At 31.3% G+C, this 25,883-nt stretch overlaps 4 protein-coding genes across 17 annotated transcripts in view; 1 reads left to right on the top strand and 3 right to left on the bottom strand.

Annotated features, from left to right (window-relative positions):
• The first annotated feature begins 136 nt into the window (after positions 1 to 136).
• On the top strand, positions 137 to 7,586 carry LOC126870096 (serine/arginine-rich splicing factor 1B). Of its 3 annotated transcripts, none has more exons than XR_007691098.1 (4): positions 137 to 620; positions 915 to 1,299; positions 2,164 to 6,342; positions 6,995 to 7,586. XR_007691098.1 is itself a non-coding variant. In XM_050627561.1 (3 exons), exons 1-3 carry the CDS (start codon positions 451 to 453, stop codon positions 2,353 to 2,355), a joined length of 747 nt encoding a protein of 248 aa, XP_050483518.1. In that variant the 5' UTR covers positions 137 to 450; the 3' UTR covers positions 2,356 to 7,586. The 3 variants fall into 3 exon arrangements, 1 of the variants encoding a protein (XP_050483518.1); XR_007691097.1 differs by having other exon boundaries at positions 6,824 to 7,586; XM_050627561.1 differs by having other exon boundaries at positions 2,164 to 7,586.
• LOC126870126 (dehydrogenase/reductase SDR family member 11-like) lies at positions 6,101 to 9,107 on the bottom strand. Its single transcript, XM_050627610.1, has 4 exons — positions 8,960 to 9,107; positions 8,307 to 8,571; positions 8,041 to 8,213; positions 6,101 to 7,948 (listed from the first exon to the last, which is right to left on the bottom strand). Exons 1-4 carry the CDS (start codon positions 9,092 to 9,094, stop codon positions 7,775 to 7,777), a joined length of 747 nt encoding a protein of 248 aa, XP_050483567.1. The 5' UTR covers positions 9,095 to 9,107; the 3' UTR covers positions 6,101 to 7,774.
• Positions 9,108 to 15,937: 6,830 nt separating this feature from the next.
• Positions 15,938 to 18,727, bottom strand: LOC126870097 (farnesol dehydrogenase-like). 2 transcript variants are annotated; one of them, XM_050627563.1, is made up of 7 exons: positions 18,565 to 18,727; positions 18,128 to 18,235; positions 17,884 to 18,068; positions 17,350 to 17,562; positions 16,766 to 17,016; positions 16,476 to 16,622; positions 15,938 to 16,339 (listed from the first exon to the last, which is right to left on the bottom strand). In XM_050627563.1, exons 3-7 carry the CDS (start codon positions 17,969 to 17,971, stop codon positions 16,298 to 16,300), a joined length of 741 nt encoding a protein of 246 aa, XP_050483520.1. In that variant the 5' UTR covers positions 17,972 to 18,068; positions 18,128 to 18,235; positions 18,565 to 18,727; the 3' UTR covers positions 15,938 to 16,297. The 2 variants fall into 2 exon arrangements, with proteins under 2 accessions (XP_050483520.1, XP_050483519.1); XM_050627562.1 differs by having other exon boundaries at positions 17,884 to 18,037; positions 18,565 to 18,726.
• LOC126870022 (MAP kinase-activating death domain protein) overlaps positions 18,565 to 25,883 on the bottom strand; it is a 43,610-nt gene continuing 36,291 nt past the window's right edge. For 7 of the 11 annotated variants that reach the window (XM_050627326.1, XM_050627328.1, XM_050627334.1 and 4 more), the window contains one exon: positions 18,565 to 25,638. In XM_050627326.1, coding sequence (XP_050483283.1) covers positions 25,255 to 25,638 — 384 coding nt within the window. In that variant the 3' untranslated portion in view covers positions 18,565 to 25,254. The remainder of the gene's footprint in view (positions 25,639 to 25,883) is intronic. The other 4 variants (XM_050627336.1, XM_050627337.1, XM_050627331.1 and 1 more) reach the window with 3 other exon arrangements.

The raw sequence follows: 25,883 nt of genomic DNA, 5'->3' as shown, positions 1-25,883 counted from the left end.
ATATATGATTTATTTAAAAAAATGGGAAATGGTCGAAGAAATATTATATATAAAACATAATGTTTGATTTCTAGATACTTGAGAAATTCATATATGTTTTATCAAGAAATAAATTAATTTAACTAATTCTATATATTTGAAATACATAATTGAAGAAAGCTATATTTTAAAAAATTAGATTACTGATCGGCGAGAAAAAAGGCAAATAATATATAGAATATGATATATAATTGATTGTTAATTGTAGAAAAATATTTGATTGGTTCGTTCAGGTTTCTTTAGTGTTTGTGGTTTTCTGTGTTTCGTGATTACGCTCCTCTTCGACTAGTACCACCATCTTGTTTATTTCATCAATGAAGAGAGTGTAAGACTTAAAAGACGATTAGAAATTTTTTAAAGTGGTTTTTATTTGTGTCTTGAAAACAATAAATTGTAACAAAAACTGTGAATATGTCTCACGGTGGTAGAAATGAATGTAGAATTTACGTGGGCAATTTACCCCCTGATATAAGAACGAAAGACATTCAAGATCTTTTCTACAAGTTCGGTAAAGTTATTTTCGTTGATTTAAAAAATCGCAGAGGACCACCGTTCGCTTTCGTTGAATTCGATGATCCAAGGTACCTTCCATAACTTATGATTCTATAAAAAATTTTTTATTTTTTAGATGTAGTTATACAATACTGGATTGTTCCGTAATATATATCCTTATTGTTCTATAATACTTTTTTTTTCATTAAATGAGAAAATATCTTTGTTTGAAAATTCCAAGTTTGTAATTTTATTAAGTTGGAAATGATTAATTTCATATTAAGAAATATATGATTTTTATTATATATGTGAAACATGATGTTGACATCTTAATGTTACATAAAAATTACACAAGAATTGTTACTATAAGTTATCTCTTTCAGAGATGCTGAAGATGCAGTACATGCAAGAGATGGATATGATTATGATGGTTATAGACTACGTGTTGAATTTCCAAGAGGTGGTGGTCCCAGTAATAATTTTCGCGGTGGTCGTGGAGCAGGCGACAGTGGAAGAGGTGGTCGAGGTGAAATGAGTAACTCTCGAGGACGTGGCCCACCTGCTAGAAGGTCTCAATACAGGGTCCTTGTTACTGGTTTACCTCCTTCTGGTAGTTGGCAAGATTTAAAGGATCATATGCGTGAAGCTGGTGATGTGTGCTTTGCTGATGTTTATAAAGATGGTACTGGAGTTGTTGAATTCTTACGGTATGAAGATATGAAGTATGCTGTGAAGAAGTTAGATGATTCAAGATTTAGGTCTCATGAGGTATAATGATGCCATTATCCTTAACTCTTTGCGCTCAACGATTTTTTCAGTCGGACAAAGTAGCAACTTGAAATGATATTGCGCATATGTAACAAGTGTCTTATAGGTAACATAAAATGGTCTTACTAAAATGGCCTACAAATTGATACGTTGACGCCAGCGTCGATATTCAGGGTTTTCTCTGTGAGGTGGCGCCCAAATGCACAGTCTGCTTTGTGGGGCGGTGCAGCGTCAGATTAGATTGTTCAACACGATTGCAATTTTTCAACTTTGACCTCAATTTATAGCAAAATTACAAAAGCTATATCATTCCTGTTGGGTTCAATGAATTCCATGGACTTCAACTAATACATTGCTATACAATAGTTTAGCAATATCAATTTGCATATATCTGTAAATATTAAGTAAAGCTGACGGGTCCAGCTTTGGTCCTAATTTTAAAGTACTCTTTTTGATTTTGATTTATATATAAATTTATATATTTATTGATTTGATTTTGAGCTATATATAAACTATAATACTTTTGCCATGATCGTCGAATCCGAACTAATGTTGGAGACGTTGTCAGAATTATAGTTTCGGTGGAATTTGAGATGAAATATTTTACCTCCATTTTAAAGTGTAACACTTTACACTTCTTAATAAAGAACATAAAGAGCTAAGGAACCTATTTATGAACCAATACTGTATTTTCATCAATTAGAGATGTCGAAATCTAGAATAAACAGAGGTTGTCGCTTTTCACTTATCTCTCGAGTTACTGCATGAAACGCTGTGGCGACTGAAAATCGCGTCTCGAGCGCAAAGGGTTAATACTTTTTATATTTGTACACTATTTTTACATGACTTTATTTTTGTTTATAGGGTGAAGTAGCTTATATTCGAGTGAAAGAAGATCATAACAGTGGCGATAGGGGACGTAGTGAAGATAGGGAGAGAGGTCGGAGTCATTCACGAAGCTATAGCCCACGGCGTCGTGGTTCACCTACCTATTCACCATTGCGACGTAATTACTCGCGATCAAGATCTCGTTCCAGATCTCGTTCATACGACTAGTGTGTACGTATATGTTTCACATGGTAATATAAGTAAAGGCTTATCAATATTTGCTTTACCATGTTTCATTATTACTGATTTGAATTTCACTTAAAGACACCTTCCAATCCAAACCAATTTTGTATAAATTACAAAATTATTCCTGTGTTGCTTGAATTTAATAATTGTATTATACCTAATGTATAGTTAGAGCACGGTTCATTTTACATATACTAAAACTGTTTTATCAAAGACCTTGTTGCTATCAATTCAAAGATTTCTAACTTGTGTAAACCTGAAAGAGTAGATTTTTCAACAGTAAATATTAACCAAGTTTTATCTTAATTTTTTGTCTTGAAAAAGGGGAATCGTGCTCATATTAATTGCATATTACTGTTCAAGATATACTGATTAGAGTTACTTTTATGTTTAAAAATACATTCCTTTATATTTTGCAATTTGTTTTGTCACTACAACTATATTTAAAATATGTAACAATTTTGAAATATTACAAATGAGGATCTAAGAGGAAGTAACTCATATTACTTCAGTGATTTAATCAATGTTCACATTGGTGAATAGTATTTGTTGTACAGCTGCCAATATAATCTATGTTCGATGTGAATGCCTTCATTTATTGATTTAACACATGATCATTCACATTGTACTGTACGATATTTATCATTGGTAGCTCTACTATAAAACTTGATGTGAACATAGCCTTTGTTTTTTCACATTTATTTAATCACATTTGCAGTGATAAATACAGCACATTTTATAGCATATGTAACATGGAATTTTTTTAAGCTTCTAATGCTGAATGCTTATCATATAAGTTCATAAAGCTAACATTTTTCTTATTGTTAACAGCTGAAAATTATTGTGCATATAAATTAAAATGCTAAATAATAGATAATGAGGAAAACGTATATTTTTAACACTCATATATGTTATGCAAGATAAAATACAGTATATTGCATAATGGATATTGTATTCAATACTTGATCAAAACATTTTTTACTGTAATTATTTGCTATAGGAGTTCTAAAATTTTTTTTTTCCGCCATATATAATTCCATTTGATATTTATTATCCTATAAATTTTATGGATTTGGATTTTAAAACATTAATTTAATGAAATATATTAAAAGGAATTATTGAAAAGTATAAATTCTTACAAACAATTAATGTATGAATAAATACATCAAAGTTGTCTACACGGCTCGTCGTCGTTTAAGTTACCACGCAAATTTAAGTACGATAATTTTGGCTATCTAGTGATGACAATACAAAATATTATATTTGCTGAAAATATAACACTTAATACGTAGATAATGTAATACATCGATACTCGTCAACGGATAGTGCATATAGGACATAATATTTAATAAATATAAGCAAAAGATTTATTTTTTACTAATAGATTAATATTCATAAGACCAATTTGCTTTGGGGAAAGCTGACGTATATATATATATATATATATATATATATCATTTATTATGCACTGATATTGTTCATTCGGTATAATAATTAGCTTAAAATGTTTTATGTATTTGAGTGTTCTTTAACGACGATCATTGGGCCATTTGTTTGGTTTGATAAAAAGAACTGTGTGTTATGTATCACTTTAAAGTGAAAAATCAAACAACTCATACTGAAATTATTATTAAGACCATAACAATATGTTTGTTACAATTATTTGGATGTTTGTGAAATATGGAATTAAATTTTAAGTTATACACGACATATCTGGAGAGAAATGTGTTTTTATGATGAAATGAGTCATTTGGAAATTTGTTACACATTTCTCGTTTAACGTTTTCCTTTTAAAAATTACACAGACTAATTCTTGAAATTTTGCAATACATGCCTAAACTATAGAATTTTCAATCATAAATTAAAGATGTTGAAGGAAAACAATGATTTCGTGTATTCTTGAGAACATTATTATTGCAAATTGATCCTGTGATATTTGTGTCCTTTTTGTGTTATTTACATTCATTCACTAAATATAAAAATGTGAAAATTTAAATTTAATGTAAGCAAATATGCATTGTTTTGTATAGTATTTGCTCAATTTATAAAACACTACTCAAATATTGTAAGTCACAGGGATTACATTTGCAGTGATAAATTTTATATATAATATTAATGCATATTGTATAAGGGACTAATGTATTTTTTCTTCTTTTGTATATTGGATTGGATTGTAACACAATGAATGAAAAACTGAAATCGACACGATCTTACTTCTTGGATGGATATAATACACATTCGCTTGACGGTGGGATGAGATGGAATGCGTTTTGGATGGATTTATGTATGGAGCATATATTATAAAAAAGGATTAAGAGAATGCAAAAATAATGAGGCATTAAGGATACTTTCAAGAGGAAATTCAGGATCAGGAATTCAGGAAAGGAATTGGATGAAAGACACAATCCGTTTCATTCAAGGATTCTCAATTAGCTGGATTTTCATCAGAAAACGTTGGCAAATCCATTACAAGGATTCAATATATTTTTCTCTTTCGAATCGTTAAACAAACGTAAAAAAAATTATTTAATCGTGACATAGCAGTGCTTCTGCGTTGACAAACTAAACGGAAAAAAGATAATAATACCGTAATTGAAAAACGCAGAATGAACATCTTCGACATATTACGTGGTTGTAGTATAGATTTCTTAATCGTTTCAGTGTTTCAGTTCTATTACAATTACGCGTACATAAAGCGAGAAAGAAAGAGAGTGATTTTTGCAATTTTTTTATTACGTTCTGTACGATCTAAAAAAGAGCAAACAAACTGGTAATGGAATGTCAACATTGCAAAAGTTTTATTTTATATGAAAGTACTCGCTTATAGCTTCGTATGTCAGATGTTCGTAAGTCGAGAATTATTTTTATTATTACCGACATGATAACTTTGATTCTCATTCTCAAAGAGAAACTCTATTAACCAGAAATATATCATAATTCTCACCCATCGGCGTTCAGTGATCGATGATTCGCGAAAACTTACACGGAAAGAATATAAGACTTGGTGACTGATTCAACGCGAGAAAATCGATTCGGTTGAGAAATTTTCCTCGTTTCTTGTTCGACTTGTGCAAATATAATCATTAGCATAGGCGGTATACCATATCGAACTATCTAACTCCGTGATTAGCGTTCCTCAGGATCATGGAGAACGAACAAGTGGTCCTCTGAGAAAAAATTCGCGTTGCAAAAAATAGTGTGTTCTCACGGGTTTGCCTTCTACCTCGTGATCGAAAATCGTCCGATTGCTCTTCCTCTCGGTTATTTCGATTTTTTTATTGCATATTTCGATTGATCGTGACACCGTGTGTATATACAATTTGTATACGTGTGCTACATATGTATAGTAAGAACTTCACCTTGTTCGTCGGGACTTGATGCGCGGTGCAAGAGGATATTAACGTTTGGGTTGGAAAATAAGACGAATACTTCATCTTATAACAAGAACCTGGCTCTCCCTAGTTGTAGAGGATCTCCCGGGACGAAAACAAAAAATAAATGATAAAACAGAAAGACAGGATTCGGCAGAGATACGGTGTGTTGGATTAGGATGCTGACAGGATATAAAGTTAGTGTTCATGATGGATATTTTGGATAAACGGATAAATTGGCTGGAAATATTCTACTTGGATTCTATAAATAAACGGATTACTTGGATCTTTTGACCGGACAGAATATATACGCCGTGTTCATGCCGTTTGGATGGAGTTGGATTATCGAAATGTCGATAAATTATATAAAAAAAAAGAAAGCAAAACTTGTGGCTGTGCTCGTTTATACGTCAAATAGGTTTCATGGATTATAATCGCCTAGGTCAGATACGGGATTTGGACTTGCACTTGTCGGGATCAATACAGGAATTAAAAAAAAAAGTATATATAAATAATAAATAAAAATAGTCGGATATCTCATTTTTCGGATAACACACGGATGATCGAAAACGGATGATTCGCACACACTCGCTGTAAGGTATTTGTTCAAGTTTAATATCTCTGACGTTCCTTCGATATATATACATTTGTTCTGCATGCAATTCTTCTAAACGATACCAAAAATGCCCTGTCAAAGAATCAGAAAAATGATATTAGAGAGATCCACCTTTTTGAGAGACTAACTTAAAATGTGTGTAACAGATATAATATTTCGTCTGTTTGAAAGATCTGTTTTAGTGTGGTTACATTAATCATTCATCACCATCCTTATGTTCAGCTTACACACCTATATACGTATATAGACACAGATATTTTTCAATCCTGAAAACAGAAGTTTCTCTCACAAAATTATTGACAAGAGTGAATGTCCGTTTCCTGATAGTAGTATTAACTATTCCTTAATAGTTACCCAGTTACCCAGTCACCCTGTTCAATTAGAGACTTTCGCATTTACGTTTGTTACTTCACGACGATAAGAGGAATTTTATAAAACTCCTGATCGTCAATGTCTGTTTCAGGAAGCAGGAATAAAAGATGTTTGATTGTTTTATTGCTGATAGTGTTTCTGGATATATCCTGAATTCCTTTCCTCAACTAATGTTTATTGTTAAAAAAGTAATATATTTTTATAATTTAGTACACAACTAATATTGATCGATCTTACATTTCTTTTCATGTATTTGTACAAGGAAGCAAGAGGGAAATATACGTGAGTATGGATTCACCCTCTTTCGCGAATTATTTTCTTCTAAAGTTCAAATGAAATACATGATATTAAAAACATGATATTACAAGTTTAATAAAAGCAAAAAATATATTTTCTAATAAGAATGGTCTAAGTATACTTTTTTTTTATGTTAAAAAAGAATATTTTATTTAAATATTTGTTACGTATAATAAAAATCGATTGGTACTAACAAAGTGTGAAGAAATGTTTCCCAATGTCTATAATAACAAAGAAATTTAGGTAAGTAATACGAAAAAGAAGAAAATGTGATATTATTAATCTATTGTCAGTTTTGTTCAGATGATCCATCAAGGATCAATAGGAGGGCAGAGTTCCGCTGCTTGGATTTATGAAGTAATCGTTTTGTAAGATCGGTTGTATCTAATATTATTGCAATTAATATTTGTTACAAATATTCTACATATATTAGATATATATATCTAATATATTTAATTTTATTATTTCATAAATATAGTAATTTTATTTTCTTTCTTATCATATATCTTATCATATCTTTGTTACACGATCAATGAATAAATTATTTTTCTTCTTGATTCTGAGTTGTTTGTAACAGCCTTTGATCAATACAAATATCTTATGAAGCAATATTAAACTTTATGAAGAAAGACTGATTTGTATGTATGTATATATTGCAAAAATTTTTATTTGTTATATTTACAAGTGTTAATTATCACGTTTTACATTAAACAGTTAGTAAAATAATCGATATGATATCTTTCTTTTACATCGCTTCACGGATTGGTGAGACAACTATTTCTTTGATGAGTACTGAGTCAGGAGATTGTAACGCAAAGAGAACACAATCAGACACATCTTTGGGTTTTAAAGCCATACGAGGATTTTCCTTTAACCATTGAGCAGTCATCTCACTCTCCACCAAACCAGGACAAATTGACTATAATAAAAAAACATATACAGTAATCATCAAGAATAGAATTTCAAAGATAGTAGCTGCAGAAGCAAGAATAAACATAGTAGGACACTTACAATGACTTTGATGTTAGATTCAAGTTGTGCTAATTCAGATCTAAGGCTTTCTGTCAAGAAATTCAAAGCAAATTTGCTGGCTATGTAAGCTGGGGATATTGGACGATCACAATTAATTGGTGCTTTCAACCAAGAAGCATCATTAATGTTTACAATAATACCATTGTCAATTCCTGTAGAATAAAATAATAAGAGAATACGAAAAATTTGCATCCTGGACACTGAAGCATACTTCTTTGACTTCTTTACATTTTAGAAATACCTACCTTTCTTCTTCATTAACTTCAGAGCTTCCTTGGTCATCCAAGTCAATCCAAGGAAGTTTACATCAAACATTTTCTTCCAGTCTTCCATTTCACCAGACTGTAGTGAGATATCTATGTTATTAGCAGCGTTATTGATGAGGATGTCTATGGCTCCTAAATTCTTTTCAACCCATTCCAAAACACGCAGGATGTCATTCTGATTGGAAAGGTCACACTGTAGAGGAAACAGTTTTCCAGGCTTCGACTTTAGTTCCTCAGCAAGTGCCTGTTTAGAATTAGGGTTAATAACATTTGAATTCTATATAATTACGCTATAAACAAAAACGTAAAGATACAAAAGAAAAGAAACTGTTTTAAATCTACGTTTATCTAAATGAAACATTTTGCGATTTATGTAAAATTAAACAACACTATTGAACATTGAAGATATGATCATGGACCACAGTACTTCTATGTAGAAGAAGGCAAAAATGCTGAATAGAATGAAGAGTGAAGTTGCCTTAAATCTACTAACAATAAATAGGTGATGAAATATTTTTGAAGCTCACAATGAGAAACGAAGATGACTTTTTTTTATAGTAATGAAATTTTATTTATTATGAAGTTGTACTACTTGTTACTTGTTCAAAGAATAATTTTTACAAGAAGCATACCTTTACTTTGTCAACTTGTGAGGCAATGCCAATAACTTTCATTCCTTTGCCAACCAGACATTCTGCTAGGCATTTGCCACTGCTACAGTTGGCTCCAGTAATCAAAGCAACTTTGTCAGCCCAACGTTGTTCCATGATGATGTGTTTGATTTGTGTGATTATACGAGAAAGAACTGTGGAATTGAAGTTACAAAATGTATCTGCATTTTAAAGCACTGGCGCCTCTTTTTATACCGGAGTAAAATTGTGGCCCAAGATTACCGAGGTCGCGTTAATCTTCAGACAGACAGAAATATATCAGTCAGCTTTTCTTCGACCATGGGTACTATGTAGGTTGTTCTTATATTGACATTTGAAACGATATTGCATTATTTGCAGGAAACTGTAATAATAAATCATGCAGGATATTGATACTTTTATGATGGTAGACAGTTTATTACAGATGGGATGTGTTTTGATATAAGACACTTTCCTTGAGAAATAAATTTTGCGTAATTATCTGTAGTACTTAACTTTTTTCTTTTAATATATATGAATTGGAAAAGCAAAATATATGAATTGACAAAATAACGGTGATCTTACGATAATAAAATAAAATCGTATAATCAATTTTATAAATGTCTTTATCGAATGTTATACTGCATGAGATATTAGAAATTTATGAATAAAAAGAGGAATAGTTTTTTAATAGTTTAGTTATAAAGAATAAGAAACATTATTATAGATATACAATATTATTTTATGCAATCTTTTTTATTGAGAGCATACAATTGCAGATACGATTTTAATTTTGTGCAAAGAAAATACATTAATGTGAATGTTTTTTTTTAAATACGTGCTATGTGTTTACTATAATACAATCAAGGATACTGATAAAAGGAGATACAGGTATCTTCTTCGAGAGTAACGTTTTCAAAATATTGCATCAGATGAGTATTTTTAATATCGCTTCATTCTGTTTTATTAATTTATTAGCCTCGAAATAATACTTCCAAATCATTGAAATATTCTAAGTTTACCTTTCTTTAAAATTCTTTTAAAATATATTCATATAACAATATTTCTTAAGAAAATTGCATAAGGATTTTCAAGGATCGCGGTAGCTTCCGAGTTGGTGCAAATCGATCGATGACACTTTCGATATCTCTATCGTTATACAAAGTTTGATATAGATCTGCGTTTAGTTCGCGAACAAATCGCATACTATCAGCCGCAATTTCACAGCTTCGTTTCTTTCGCTTATTCTGTTTATTCTCGATCTGAAATAGGGCACGAGCTTTATAAAGAAGGATACGACCACGCTGTAAGCGTAATTCTTGCAATGGTATTTTATCTTCCTCGAGTATTTGAAGCGCCTGCGTAGTTATATCTATAGCCTGATTCGAATGTCCCTTATTTACCGCCATTTCTGCTTTATCGTTTAGAATATCGATTATTCGTTTTGTCAGATCAATCGTCTTTTGAGATACCGGATACTCCATCTCGCGTATCTTTTCGCGGCATTTTAAGTATGACTTCAGTGCTGTATCGATATCCTTATTTTTCAGAAAGTAATCGCCTAATAATATATACGGCTCCGCATAGTGCTTGGCTAGGTTACTTTTATATACAATTCGTACTGCTGCGTCGAGTTTATCGTCCAACATGCATTGCATCGCCATATCGTATCTATAAATGGAGTGTTCGAAAGTTTTTAACGTTATTTTGATACGGATAGATGTTCGATAGACTAGCGAGTTTGAATTCTACTTCCGATTGAGAGAACGTTGTATCGTTACGCACTGCGTGTTCTAATTTTTAAAAGTGTAAAATGTAAATTTAATGTGAAATATCTGTGATGATTTTTGGTAACAAGTCATTTGGATGGAGTTTTAAGGTAAATTGAAGAATAATACAATTAATATACTTTTGGTGAAAAAGAGATATGTCATAAGGTTATAAAATTTTTCAGGTTTGGAAGTGGACAGTACTGATTTGAAGTTTTGGTTTCCAAAACAGGATTTTGAGAAGATTTAAGGCGCTGAAACGTCTTCTTTTACAGTTACAGGTTAATTTTTATCGATCTAGTAATTACTATCAATATAGTAAAAACAGAAAGATATTTCCACTTTAGTATAACTTTATACTGGTAAAAAGTTCTCTTGCACAGTTAAAATAATGTTATTAATAAAACCTTACGAGTTATAAAGTAAATTCTTTTGTATAACAGTAATAAATTTTGCAATAAAACGAAAAAGTTTTTATTCGTTTATAGTAATTTTAAACGAGTTACAAGCAATCTAGTTGTTTTATTAGATGTAAAATAGTAAAATTGTGAAAAAAAAATCTGTAACTCATTTTGCCATTTATTAATAGATTAAATACTATTAGTTAGTAATCTATCGTGAAAGAGAACCTAAAGTGTCAGCTAAAGTAGGTAAATCGATGTATTCATTTAATTGCTTCAAAAATGTTTTAATTTATGATCGAGTGGCGGATTCAGAGATATCGGTACGGATCGATCGCGGCCCCCTCCCCCCTCCCCAAGAGTAATAATATATACGAATATTATATTACATTCTGAAAAACTTTTTAGATATACATGTATAATTAATGTGAATTCAATTATTTAGGCTATAATATCAAATAGAGATATTCAAATATAAATTACAAGGAAATTTTAAAAAATGTTCAAAAATGTACTTATGTAGAAAAGTACATTATGTAAAAATGAATTTCGTGTCTCTTCCAAAACATCCCTCCTCCAAGAAAGGCCTCTGGATCCGTCACTGTTATGATCTCACTAATTTTATATTCTTTCCGTCAAGAATATGCATATGTTTTATTAATATTGATATATTCTATCATTGATATATATTAATATATACTATTATCGTATTTTATTTTTACCGTATTAAGTACCATTGTTTGATCAACTGATTCCTCGCTTCGCTAAGAGAAATTTTTCCCATGAGCGATTTTTCTTTGTCTACTGTTGGTTCCATTAATTTGTAGAAATTGTCGCTGAGACTTTGTAACCAAAAATTTGCTTCTTCGAAACGACCAGATAATCGCAAGACTATCGCTTTCAGTAAATTGAATCCTGGATTGTATGGATTACAATCTAGTGCTTTTTCGACTATAATCAAAGCTTTGTCATAACAATTGTACATGCACCATATGACGGTATATGCTGATAATGTGTGACCAGTACTAAATACCACCTGTGTATGTACGTGATACGATAAATATATAAAATATATAATATATAACTTATAAATCAATTTATAAAATATACAACAAAGAGGATATAAGTAATGGAATGTTTTTTAGTATATTAGTTTTTATAGTTTTCTATTATATTTTTTTATTTAGAATGATGTACAAGATCATTCTCAAAATTTGATCGATGAACAATTAAATAAAATAATATTTTTACTCCTTTTTAAACGATGGAAAGTTACACTGATTAATATAATTAACACTAAATTATTGTAAATGAAGAAACTTATATATTGTGTTGTGGACAGGTAAGACATAATAACAGATACTTTACAGAAACATTACTTACTACACAAATCAGAGACACAAAAAGGATTTGCACGATTCTAAAAAGAAGAATAAATTATTATATTATTACATCATAAATATTATGATCTTTTCAAACATTATAAACATATATATACATAACAAACATAACAGTTCTATTACTTTTATATATCGAATGAATCAGTTAGTGTGAATTATTGGAAACGATTTCACCGGGATCATGGAGGATCTGGCAGCCGGCTGTGCAAGTTGCGGTCATGCGGCTGTGGTCGCGGAGGAATTAGCGCGATTTGCGGTCTCCGTTCACGCTGCTTATTTTTCCGTGGAACTCGGAGGTGCGGTTAGACATGAACTCTACCACGGGTTTAAATCTTCGGATCATCAGCAGTCGTGAAGTCACTTCCGTGCGACCAAGTCCTCCTTTGTCAACCTCATTTCTCATCTCAATTAAAGAAATTAAGAAAAGAAGCAAGAACAGAGAAAGGAAGAAAAAGAAGAGGATCAGGAAATTTTTTGGTTTTAATAATTGTTGTTTTTACAAGTATTACGATCTTTTTTCAAAGAAAACTTTGTTTTAATAAAGATCGCAAAAATTGTTTGTGAAGCAAAGAAGAAAAGAAGAGAGAAAAAAGGAAAGAAATGGAAATAGTGGAAACATCAAAAGGTAAACCACTGGTCCTCTACAAGGGCTACCAATTTCGTCAGTACAGATGCAACGGTGAGGTAATAACGTGGCTATGTTTAAACGAAAAGACGTCCAGGTGTAAAGGTCGAATGGCCACAAGAAATGGGGAAATTTTGAAATTCATTGAACACGCGTGTAAGCCTGACCTAGCTAAGTGTGAGGTAAAGAAGCACGTGGCTATAGCGCGGAAGAGAGCAAAAGAGGAAGTGCTGCCGATCGCTCAGATATACAAGGAAGAAGTGGGACAACTGGTGAATAGGGGATACGAATTTATTACCAATGTTCCGACTTATTCGTCGGTAAAAAGCTCCTTATATAGGCTGAGGCGTGGTAAGCGTGACGAGGACGAGTCAAATGATAGTAAACGAATAGTATTAACGAAGGAATAGTATTTTTCTAAGAATAATAGATATCCGAGGAATAATATTCTACAATCGCACAGGATCAAAGGATTTTATTGCTAATAGAATAAAATAAAAAATTGTGATCATTAGAGTATTACAAATATTCTTGAAAATTGGAAGGGAACTGAAATTTAATGTAATTCCAATGGACTAGATATAATTGTTCACTAATCTAACAAAAATTCATAAAGGTATTTAATATAAACAATATAAAAAAAAAGAAGAGAAAGAAAAGAAAAAGAAGTTGAACAATCTATGGCGTTTAAACTGTCTGTATATACATATATACATTGTGTTCATTAGCTTGGTATATGTATAATATGTACATTAATTAATGATTGCTTGTACCTTTTGTAATTTGAGAAATAAATGTATCGTAGATAATTGAGTGACTATCAATAATTTTAGTGATTGTAATTAATTTAGATGTGTGTTTACATGTTATCTTTGTATCAGGTACATTCCATTACTTTTATCTTAGAATTGTTTAATTCATATCATCTTTATATCATTATATATTCATAATTAACTTAATTTAATATTAAGAAGATGCGAACTTGTAACAATTCTTTAGCTTTCTCATTATTCTTATCAAGATTTAAAGCTTTTAGAAGCATGTGTCTAGCAATTCCCATTTGCTTTAAACTAATTTTATATTTTGCGTGCACGGCCAGCAAATTGGATGCCCTTATAGAATCGGTATTCAATATAAATTTGTTCCAATATTTCCGAAATATATCGTATTTGTGCAACTTAGGTGTGATATCTAACAATTTATCCTGTTATGACACACGTAATATTAATATGCGAAAAAATTAATAACAATAGGGAATAAGATCGTATACTTGTATCTCTGTCATATCCATTTCGCATAACTTAAGCAGGTAGACTTGTTCATAATCGCCTAGAGCTTCTACTAATAAATTATTTTCGCTATACCAGTCTCCTCTTTTCATGTAGGCATCCATTAATTGCTTATTGTATATAGTTTTCATTCCTTCTTTCGATAGTGTATGATCGAATCTGACCATTGACCTGGCATCTTCGTAGCTTTTGATGGCTTTCGTCCATTTTCCTTAAATCGAACAATTTTCGGTAATATTCGCGGCTTTAGTGTGTATTAGGGCATTTCTTTAAAGACATCTTTGCCTTGATAAAAGTTGTAAAGTAATTTTTCCGTACTATTCGCGATTTTTGGGGTCGAAAATGAATTTTTATTTAATAAAACGCTAGGAATCACACTTTTAGTTTCAAAAAGAGAGAAGGAAAATAGGAAAGAGAAATTCTTAGAGTAAGTGGCCTCTAAAAGGTAGCCTTCATAAAAAATTCCAATTTTTAAACAAGTTTTTTAAACAAATCTTTACAAGTTACGAGACATTTCGCAGAATAACTAATTTAACTGCTGGTTTTTATTAATTATCCATCAACAATGAAAACGATAGATACATATATAAACATTCAATTGCAAGAAAGAAATTAAATTTATATTTATTATATTATAATTTCAAAAACCTTCAAGTAAATGTATATCTCCTTTCAGGGCATAAAATGCGTGAAAATTCGGGTTGTAAAACAATCCTTTGCTGATTAAGCGATTGACTTTCTTTAATTCTTCCCCTTTCTGCATAAGATTACTCGCTTCCTTGAACAAACGTTTCGCGCTCCGTATTTCCTGTCTTTTGGTAAGCGGCTTGTGATAGCTCCATAATTCTCGTAACTACTTCAATTATACATACATTTATAAACTTAGTATATTATTATAAACGTAGTATATTATCTATTCTATTCATCAAATTTTCAAATTTTCGTAAAAATTTTCTGTTCACGAAAAATTTTCATCTATATTAATTTTATTAAGTAAGTTAAGTTAATATATATTAAGTAAATATATACGTAATATTCATAGTAAGAGTCCTCAACTTGTGTTTTATTTGAATTTTTAAGGTATCCTAGGATGCTATCGATAAAATTTATGATTTCGCAATAAGATTAGTTTTCTATACAATTTTCGGTTGATAGTTTAAAATATATGTATGGAAATTTTATCTTTGAATAAAATTCCTTTATTTAAAATAAAGATTCGTCCCACTTTGATGGCCTCTTTAAAAGGGTTCTTATAACGTTTCTCCGGTGGTGCAAAAGCTTTCTTCTTTTCGGCAAGCTGAAATATCTCCATTTTGAGGGAACGTCGTTCGCAATTTCCAGACACTTAAATACAATACATGACACATAGGTTATATCATAATATCAATTGTTTTCATTGGAACTATGAACTTCGCCATCTGACGTATAGACGTATCTTTTTTTTAAATATTGAAAATGTTCTCAATGATTGAGAATTGAAAAAAATAATTCAAACAATTTCTTAACAAGAATGGTTAAATTTATTTTCAGAATAAAGGTTGGGAAAGTTTCATTTCAGTTTAAGCTTGAAATATTAGCATCAGCGTTGAAGAATTTTTTTTGCATTATATAGTAGTATATATAGTAGTACTAAAATACTAAGGTATTAGAATTTGTTAAGCGGAACATGAATTTCAATCAACAACAAAATTGTCATCTACATATGTGTTAGAGAAGTTTCGATTAATAATATAATAAATTCTGTTCTCACTAAACGTTGTTATTTCTGTAACAATTATTTACGCCATAATCATTGTAACGAATAACTGAATAACTCTAACAATAGTGCAACTAATCCTGAATTGTATCTCATGTTCACTACCAAGACTCGCCTAAAGGTCGCAGAACGATATCTTGAACCTGGAAATACAATTTAAGAACAATATGAATTTTAATATACATTATACCCATAAAATAAATTGAAGATGAAGAATGCAAGATTTTTAAATAAGCATTTATTTTCAAGAAGATCGATTTCGAGTAATGATTTACTCACGACAACATGTGGAGCACATGTTAAAATGTATATTGCAGCTGAAGCGACGTCTTCAGGGTCCAATGTAGGGAACGATGCTAATGCTTCCTCGGAATACGTACTATAGGATACCATTAATTCCGTGCCCACTAATCCTGGACTAATTCCCTAGAATTTGTAGCAAAAAGGAAATTAAGATATCCCGAATGTTTCTGGAAATTTCTGTTTTATTATTGCAATCATTTATAATTTTATTTTTCTGTGATATTCTTTTATATTTTATTATTTATATAGAATAATTGGTAACCAACCGTGACCCTAATTTGGGTTCCTGTGAGTTCGTGTCGCAAAGTCTGTGCCAGAGCAGTGATGGCTCTCTTTGAAGCTGGATAAACAGAGAATCCAGGTATAAAAGGCACTCTTTCACCCGCGAGGCTGTTCACGTTTATAATGACACCCTCTCCCCCTGCTTCTCGCATCATACGAATTGCTTCTTTAGTGCAGAGGCACAATCCAAAAACGTTCACGTCGAAAACTGTATGCCAATCTTCTAGATTTCCATCTGCAGATTTAACGAAGCTATCAATTCGTTAATTAACAAATAATAATAATTAGGAAATTTTATTATTTTTGGAATATTGCTAATCGAAATATTCTACGCCTACATGTTGATTTACACTTAATATTCATAATTATGGTTTGAATAGATTTACATAGCTATTTTTAAATAGATAAAAAATTCCAAATTTGATACCGAAATTTCGAAACTTAAATTGAGTATGCCACAAGAACTTTGAAGAAGACTTGTTCAGGGACATAGAATTCTTAAATTCCATTTCTCGATTCATATCTAAATTGACTACGATATCGAATACATTCAAGTTTAAGGAATTACCTATAAGAGAAGATTCTTTGGTCATTCCAGCATTGTTGACCAACACGCTAGCAGGCCCAAGATTTTCTTGCACCCATGCGAAAGCAGAGATCACGCTTTCTTCCTTCGATACGTCGCACTCGACGGCGTGTAGTTTCCCTGAACACTCCTCCAATCCTTGCTCCAGTTCCTTTATCTTCTCTACTCTTCTGGCAAGGCCAGCCACCACCATACCTTATAGAAGTCAATTTATTAATTTCTAAACAATAATTTTCTTTTAATTTATGATTAGCTTTCGATTTATTTAATTTAGATTAGGTTTTATCTTGATGTTTTAGATTAGTTTATTTTACATTCCTAATGATTAGTTCTTCAATTCCCTCAAGTCTCTAATCTCCGCATAAAAGTGCTAAAAATTTCATTTGTTCTCCTTTTTTCGAACCTAGGATTAAACGTGAAACGTATCGTTTACCAAAGGAATTTTGTAAGCATTTTCCGAAATTGTTCAAATATAATTATTCAATAATAATGATAAAAAGAACTGTCGAAGCTTACCATGACTGACTAATTGCTTGACGATCGCAGCCCCGATTCCAGCACTCGCGCCCGTAACCACGGCCACCTTTCCTACCCATCTGTCCATCCTCGCTATTTCACCTACAGATCGCGACTGTTCGACGCAGCTCCAGTAATAAGATCGCTTATAAGTCTAGAAACCGATAGGTAAAAAGTAACGGCGGCTAAAAATCAATTGCGACTGGTTCAGCAGGAAATCCGATAGTCTCGTGGTAAACCATACCTAGCCTTCGGCTCGATATGTCCTCGGCAATTAATGTTGTTTGCGAGATTTCTGACATCCTGTCTGCGATCTATATTTCCATTCACATACGATCTCCTCCTACTTATTCTTATAGAATAATGTAATTTCATTAATGATATAATACATAATATAATAATACAAATATTGAAACACAGAGAATATTTAGATAGAAGGCGTCAAGCTTTTATTTATTGAGAAAATCTGATTTTAATAGTTTTAGTATACTCCTAAGTTCTAGTAGAGGACATTTTAGTCAAAAAATGTTTCATGTCTTTAACCACCAAATCTATCTTTAACGTTGTTCCTTTTCGATTCGACAATTCTATAATTTCAGTTATCACCAACAAAAATAACACTAAAAATAAATATTTTTTTTTATCCTTCTTAATTAAAGAGAATATGGATTACTTAATTACATTTTCCGAAATTTTTCTTCAGTTTTTGATAGATGAATCTTTTTCTTTAAAAAGCTAAACTTGAGATTTTGCGAATTAGATTTTAGCTCGGAGAATTAGACTTTATTGAAGATATTTGGTCGAAGCGACCGTGATGAACTTCTTTGCTCGACTGCAGTTACGGTGAGCTGCGCACTATACGATTAGGTGCGTACATATAGAACGTTAATTGAGAAGCCCTTGTCATCTGTTTGTCATTGCGCTTCTGTGGTACATAATGGTATAACAGCATGTTCGTTATTTACTTATTGTAAGAATATACCAATGGTGATCAGATGGGAAAATTTTTGTTAGTTGTTAACGTGTAATTACATTATCGTATATGTGTTATATTATGTAATTGTCTTCAAGTTAGTATGCCTTATTTGCAAAGTGTATAAGGAAGTAGTTCGTTAGCGAATTAAGGCTAATGAGCGACGCGCTTTAGATTGCGAAATCAATTATCCTGTCGCTCGAAACATCCATTGTACTATTGGAGCACTAATTTAGAAAAAAAGAAAGGAAATATCAGAACGTATTATTTGGTATCCTTTAATAATTTCCGTAACACGAAAATTACTTATGAATTCTTGTTTAAAAAGTTAATACGATAAATTACCATAGGTTCTGAATTAAACACGTGCTTCGCTTCAAATCTACAAGTTATTTATTGATATAAGGCGCCTACATTACTGAGTACTATACATTTGAAACTTTGTATCGCATCCGCTCCCGATCGAAGCTCTAATAAAACACTTTTCTGCTTTTTTTTCCATTTCATTATTATAATTATTATTGTTAGTATTCGTTCTCGTTCGCCTGTTATTAAATTCGTCACGTATCGTTGTGACAATGATGAATACACGATTCCTTCGAGTATAATGGTCAAATATATTGTAATTTATTATTGTTAAGCAGCTGCAGCATGAAAATGAATAATTAGAAATATACGATGAATTGTTTTTAATGCAATATATTTCAATTACTAGAAAATACGGAAATTGATTCTAAAACCGTTTAAGAATCGATATAGAAACAGAAAAATAACGATTTCAGAATTAATATAAAAACTCTGAATAGGACAGGAATTTTAGTTCTCGTAACAGTTATTCATGAAACATAAAAAATCGATATTAGCTATACTCAGAAATCTTGAATCTTATATTTTGCAAGAAAAAAGGAATCATGCTTTTTACAAGTTTTACAAAGAATTTTACAAATAGAGCTAATCTGTGTCAATTTTTGTTCAAATTCAAACTTTTGTTCATGATCGTATATTCATTTTCGTTTAATCGTAACACGTACAAACGACACGATTCGTTATTTATCGTAGTTTATCAATTAATTGTGAAATTAGATTAAATTTGTTTATTGAATTGTTCTCTGTTTATAAGGTACGTTGAACATTATAGAGAACATGTCTTTTTAATAACAAGTTATTCTCTAATTGGTTATATGTGTATAATTGTGTTCCACGATGAAATAAAACACAGTCTGATATTAACTCAGAGCTCGGTTTTACAAGATAAACGTATCGTATGGGTCAGAAGTATAAAAATACTTCTCTGAAGATTCATTGATACGCGTCTTTATGCTAACTTTCCAATAATATTTATCAATAAAATTTTGATCAAAATGGAATTGTGTTCGAGGTTTAAAAATACGAATTGAAACGTGTTTAAAGAAAAGAACAAAAAATGGAGGATTATGAAAGTAATTAAATAATGTCTATCTTAATTTCCTAAATCGTTCGATAGAATTTTTAATTACAAAACTTTCCAGCTTTTAATTTCATGAATTATTGGATTAATATATATATATATATATATATATATATATATATATATATATATATATATATATCTGTTTTGTAAAATGAATCAATTTTTCTGAAACTTCCAAGACATCAAGATTTTTCAAAATCCTAATATCTTTTAGAAATTTTCAAACTTTGTCTTTGCACGTTAAACCTTCGGAAGTATTTCTAGGCTTTTGATATTTTTTTCAACTTTTCACTAAATTTTTATATTTGTTATCAAACTCACCGTTTCAAATAATAATAATAATCATAATTAATTTTATTGAAAAGGCTAATCACGTGCGGAGAGAACAATGGAGGAATAGAATGCTCGTGGGTTTCCTCTTACATACGAGATATGTGAAATTTTATTTTTTTATTTTCTTGTTTGCAGGGGAACACGTTGAGTTTCAGCCGTATCGATTCGACAACACGGTCTATCTACGAAATGTAAGTACATGTATGTAATTTGAAGCTTCATTTTTTTGATTGCATCTTCCGTTGCACGCACATCACCAGAAACAATAATTAAACTTAAACGTAGGATTGATTTACAAAATTTAAGATCACAGATACGAGATATAATAACTTGAAAGGGTGATACATATCGTAAAGTTTCACTTGTTATGCATGAAAAATGATGTGCAGTTCTGAATATAAGTTTGAGATTACATTTAACATCGAATTTATTTTTAGATGAAGTGTAGAAACAAATGTGTTTATTTATAATTATCAATTATCTGAGAGCAGGATAATTCTTCGGTAATCGTCTTAAGTTATTAAAGTCTGTAAGTAGCGAAACAAGTATTAATAAGCAATTGAACCTCGTATATGAAATTTGTATCATTTAAAATTTAATTTGCTATTGTATCGAAGATATTCGGAAACGTTCAAATTTTCGAATTACCACGCTAAATCATTAATCTCAAATCTTTGCTTTTTATCTTTTGTATTCCTTTCTCAACTTTTCGCTGTCGTACACTAAGCACGAAAGAAACGAATCTAAAGCCTAAATTAAAAAGTTAATCTCAAACTTACGATCAGTGCTTACGGCCAAGCTTACAACAAAATCGTAAATTAACGTTGCATACAAATTATTATTTTACACGATAAATGTTCAGAAATGCGACGTTTCATTATCTCGTATACTTACGGCTGTTCTTTCCTTTTATTCGCTATGATAATCTTGATAAATCGAAAAATTGATCGTAGTATGCATTTTTAATTTTAATGAATTCGAATAAAATAAGGAGATAAATCGACGCTCGTATTCGACGCTTCGACATTCATTACAAATATACATTAACCTTTACATTATTTAGTATCCATACTAAAATATATACGTAATTAACTTGTTACATTAGCACGACCGACTCATTCCTTTCTTACTTCGCGTTAATTATCATGAGGTAAAGTATGCAAATAGTCAGCCTTGGAGATTTAAAGCCCGTTAGTTTAGAGAATATGTTATACGTCTGTTTAACCACTATACTCATCGCTTCTTTACACATTTTTCTTCTTTTATTGCAACTTTAGGGAGAGAGCATATAATTGATCCTGAAATTTGCAACGTAGAATTAAGGAATATTTTTTTTTTTGGTCAACATCTTCGAGAATTAATCCTTAATTAATTTAATCCTCAAATTATTTTAAGGATTGTAAAATGATTGTTGTTAAATAGTGTAAACATTCTTGAAATATTGGGAAATTTTATATTTTAACTTTCTCACATTTGAGAATTTTTTATTTTTATATTTTCAATTTTAGGAATTTCAATTTTTAATTGTTTTAAGTTTGGAAGTTTTGACTTTTAGACAATAGAAAAACTTCAACTATTTTTTTGCAAGAAATTAGCATAATATCAGCTAACTTTAACTAACTTTATCTATGAATTTTGAGAATTTGTAATTTCCTCGACTTTAAATTTCTTTTAAATAAAATTACTAGCCAAGCTCAAAGAATTCACGTGATTTCAAATTTCAAGATCAACGTGGACCACGAATCTCTTTTTCTAATCCCTTTGTCTCCTCCAGACCGACCATTCGTCGACTAGAAAACAATAATTATTCCTCACACCTATTACGACTCCGACTAAAATCCTAAAAAAGAAAAGAGAAAGTCTGAATAAAATCGTTCATCTCTTTTAACGGCATTAACGAGTCAAAACGTCTTAAAACAGATCTTGCAACAACAACGATACAATTAGTTGAAATGAATGCATGATTATGTATAGAGAGGGAGAGACGGCTATTGTATCGATCCTATCCGAGATTATACATAATACTCTTTTGGGCTATTTCATGCGGCCATATGAAATTCATCTTCACCTTCTTTCATCTTCATTTTTCTCCATCAAATTAGATGATCACAGTTACGGTCTGTTTCGATGTATTTTATACAAAATTGTTCCACCGATTATACGAATATTAGTTCTTCCTCTACTTTTTTTATTCTTTTTATTTCTTTTTTTTTTTCTCTTCTCTATCTCATTTATTGTATCTCAGAATTGCTTTACGTGCTATTCATAGAAAACACCGCCAAGAAAGACCACGCCATTGATTATACGCGGACCTCCTTCGAAGCTTCGAAGGATAGTTTAACGGCGGTATAAGTAGATTTCTTTCACGAACGACTAATATATTTTTATCGTTGCTGGGAGAAATTTAACGAAGTCGTATACGATTATGATTTCTTGCTTTACCGCAATCCGTCAAAATAATCGTCACCACAATATTCGCGAGGTAAAACTTAATACGAGGATTTATATTTATATATATATATGTCTTTAAATATTTCACTTCCAATTTGTATATCACTCTGGATAATTTTTAAAATACAGGATGTATATTTTATGAAGTTCCTGTTCCCTTAAAAATTTCTTAAATTTTTCTCTTCAATGCCCGCAATAAAATGTATCTTGCTATAGTTGCTGTTTTCATACCTCGTTATATTTCCTCCAGCAACTACACAAGCTTTATTACTTCATGTCTCTACACGTGCACACAATGGACATATCAAAGAATGAAACTATTAGAGAGATATATTCCTTTTCTCTTATAAGTCTTCCTTACGATCCATAGTAAGAGGATCAAAGAACATGTAAATCGCCCAGTACGATCTTCTATTTGTTCATTTAAATACCACTCGAATCCATACTTCCGAATGTACAATAACCATTGTTACTCTATTACGTTGCTGTTACTATTATTATTATTATTATCATCATTATTATTATTATTATTGTTATTGTTATCATCATCATTATCATCATTAGCATCACCATCATCACCACCACCACCATCATCATCACCGTCGTCGTCGTCGTCATCATCATCATCATCATCATCATCATCATCAACATCATTTTGCTTCGAATCGTCAATCGATAATTTTTCAAGTTCTTCCACCGAGAACTGTTGAAAAAATGCTTCGCAATTCATTTTAATCATTTTACACCCAAGACTCCCGCTTTGTAAATAATTATCACGATTGTGTCCAGTTAATCAGCCAATTTCTCAATGATGTTTTTCTTTTCACTTTTTGATTCACGAATTATTTTTTCAATTGCTTTATGAAACGCTTAACACGTTGACTGTCATAGAAATTACCACTGGATTTGAATATATTTTTATTTAAGACACCAAACTCTATGAAGAATTTCGTAGAATAATTCTCAATTTTCCAACTGAAAAGATATATCCTTAGAACGCAATGAACAATCCAAACTGAAATTAATAAAAAGGATAGATTTCGATCTGATAAATAATTTTCGAAGTAAATATTCATAAATACCATTCGAGGTTACAAAGTTCGGAGTTCTGTAATTCTTTAAAAGAATTTGAAACCAACTTACAACTTAATTTCACTATATCATATTTTACATTGAAAATTATTCTTGTTAAATAATCGACTTAGCTAGTTCGTTAGGCAACGTGTTGTCGTTTTAACCCTCCAGTCTGATTCCAGTCTCAAAATACCCTCGTTCGATTCCATCGACTACTTTTCTCGAATAGAATACGAAACAGGTTTTCCACATTTAGAGGAAACTTAGAGCTGACTCTCTGAGAATGATCGGAGGATGATATACCGCTGTTTGAGCGGCGCGTGCAACGATTACCAATTTTTTATAGTCAGAGATCAAAGTTGAAATGAAACGATTTTTGAGAATTTGAAAATTAAAGATTCTTTAGATTAGACTTTTTAGATTAGATTTTTCTGCTCGTTTCGATCCATTTGCATCGGAGGCGTATGTAATAACGTGTATAGCGTTCCCTTTGGAATTGATATTAGGATGACGCAGGAATTTATATATTTCAAGAACAAATAATTGGTCCATTTTTATTGAAATGCTTGCGAATCATTTGTCATCGGATAGAGAATCACAAATACTCGGTGAATATTCCAATACAAACGTTCGCAAACATTTGTAAACTTTTGCAAACATCTGAAATAGATTACATTTCTTTTTTTTTCGTTCTCGAATTATTCAAGTAAATAATCTAATGACTAATTCTGTATATGAAATCCTAGACTTTCTTTCAAATTGCCAAAGTTCAGATTTCACATTTTCTATTCGCTGTTCTTCCCCATAAAACTCGTCAAATTTCATTACGATCAGCCATTAGTGCTGTTCGAAAAAATTTTCCTAGGTGCTATTAATTTTTTATTACTTCAATAAATTTTATCATACCTAAGAATCTGTATAATTTACTCATTATCATCCACATCCAACATTTGGAAGGCCCATTCTTTTAAATTCCTTAACGATGCAAATGGATTAAGGTTGAAACGAGTGTTTACACCCAAGGTAGGCAAGCGTAGGGGGCACATTTATTGTAATTATGCACAAATGGGAGCGAGTGTCTGCCTCTGTGTCAGTGATGCTTAGGAAAAGAATCGAGGTGCGCGTTTCTATGGCCTTGATTAGGTTGGCCGACATTGCTACCTGAATGTTGTTGAGTTTGAGGCTGTTGCTGTTGTTGTTGACGTTGCTGCTGATACTGTGCACGTTGTTGTGTTTGTTGGTGTTGTTGATATTGTTGCTTCTGCTGTGGTTGCTGACGTTGCTGTGACTGAGGTTGTTGACGTTGTGGTTGTTGTTGGTGCTGTTGTGGTTGCTGTTGCTGTTGCTGTTGCTGGGGCTGGGGCTGGGATTGACGCGGGAGCTGCTGCTGTTGGTTCTGTTGTTGCTTTCTTTGCTCCAACCCAACGGCCAAGTAAGAGAACACACAGAGGACCGAGTAACAGATTTGATCTGCCTGTAATTTTGCATATCAAATTTTTGTTAGGGATTATTCATTGCATCATTCAGTACTTTATTGGGCATGTGTGTTTTATTCTTATCTATTTTGGAAGATTTGACAATTTTTGTAAATATATGCTTTTTAATCTTTTGCACTTTTAACTTATGATTAAAAAACAAGAATTTTATTTAATAAGATGATATAGGAAAAAACGAAGATGAATTATGATGGGCAGCGATTATTATAAGCTTCTGGAAGCG

Source organism: Bombus huntii, chromosome 10, assembly GCF_024542735.1.
Source record: "Bombus huntii isolate Logan2020A chromosome 10, iyBomHunt1.1, whole genome shotgun sequence".
Classification (NCBI taxonomy): domain Eukaryota; kingdom Metazoa; phylum Arthropoda; class Insecta; order Hymenoptera; family Apidae; genus Bombus; species Bombus huntii.
The sequence above is the reverse complement of the archived record's forward strand: the minus strand, read 5'-3'. Positions and strand labels throughout refer to the sequence as shown.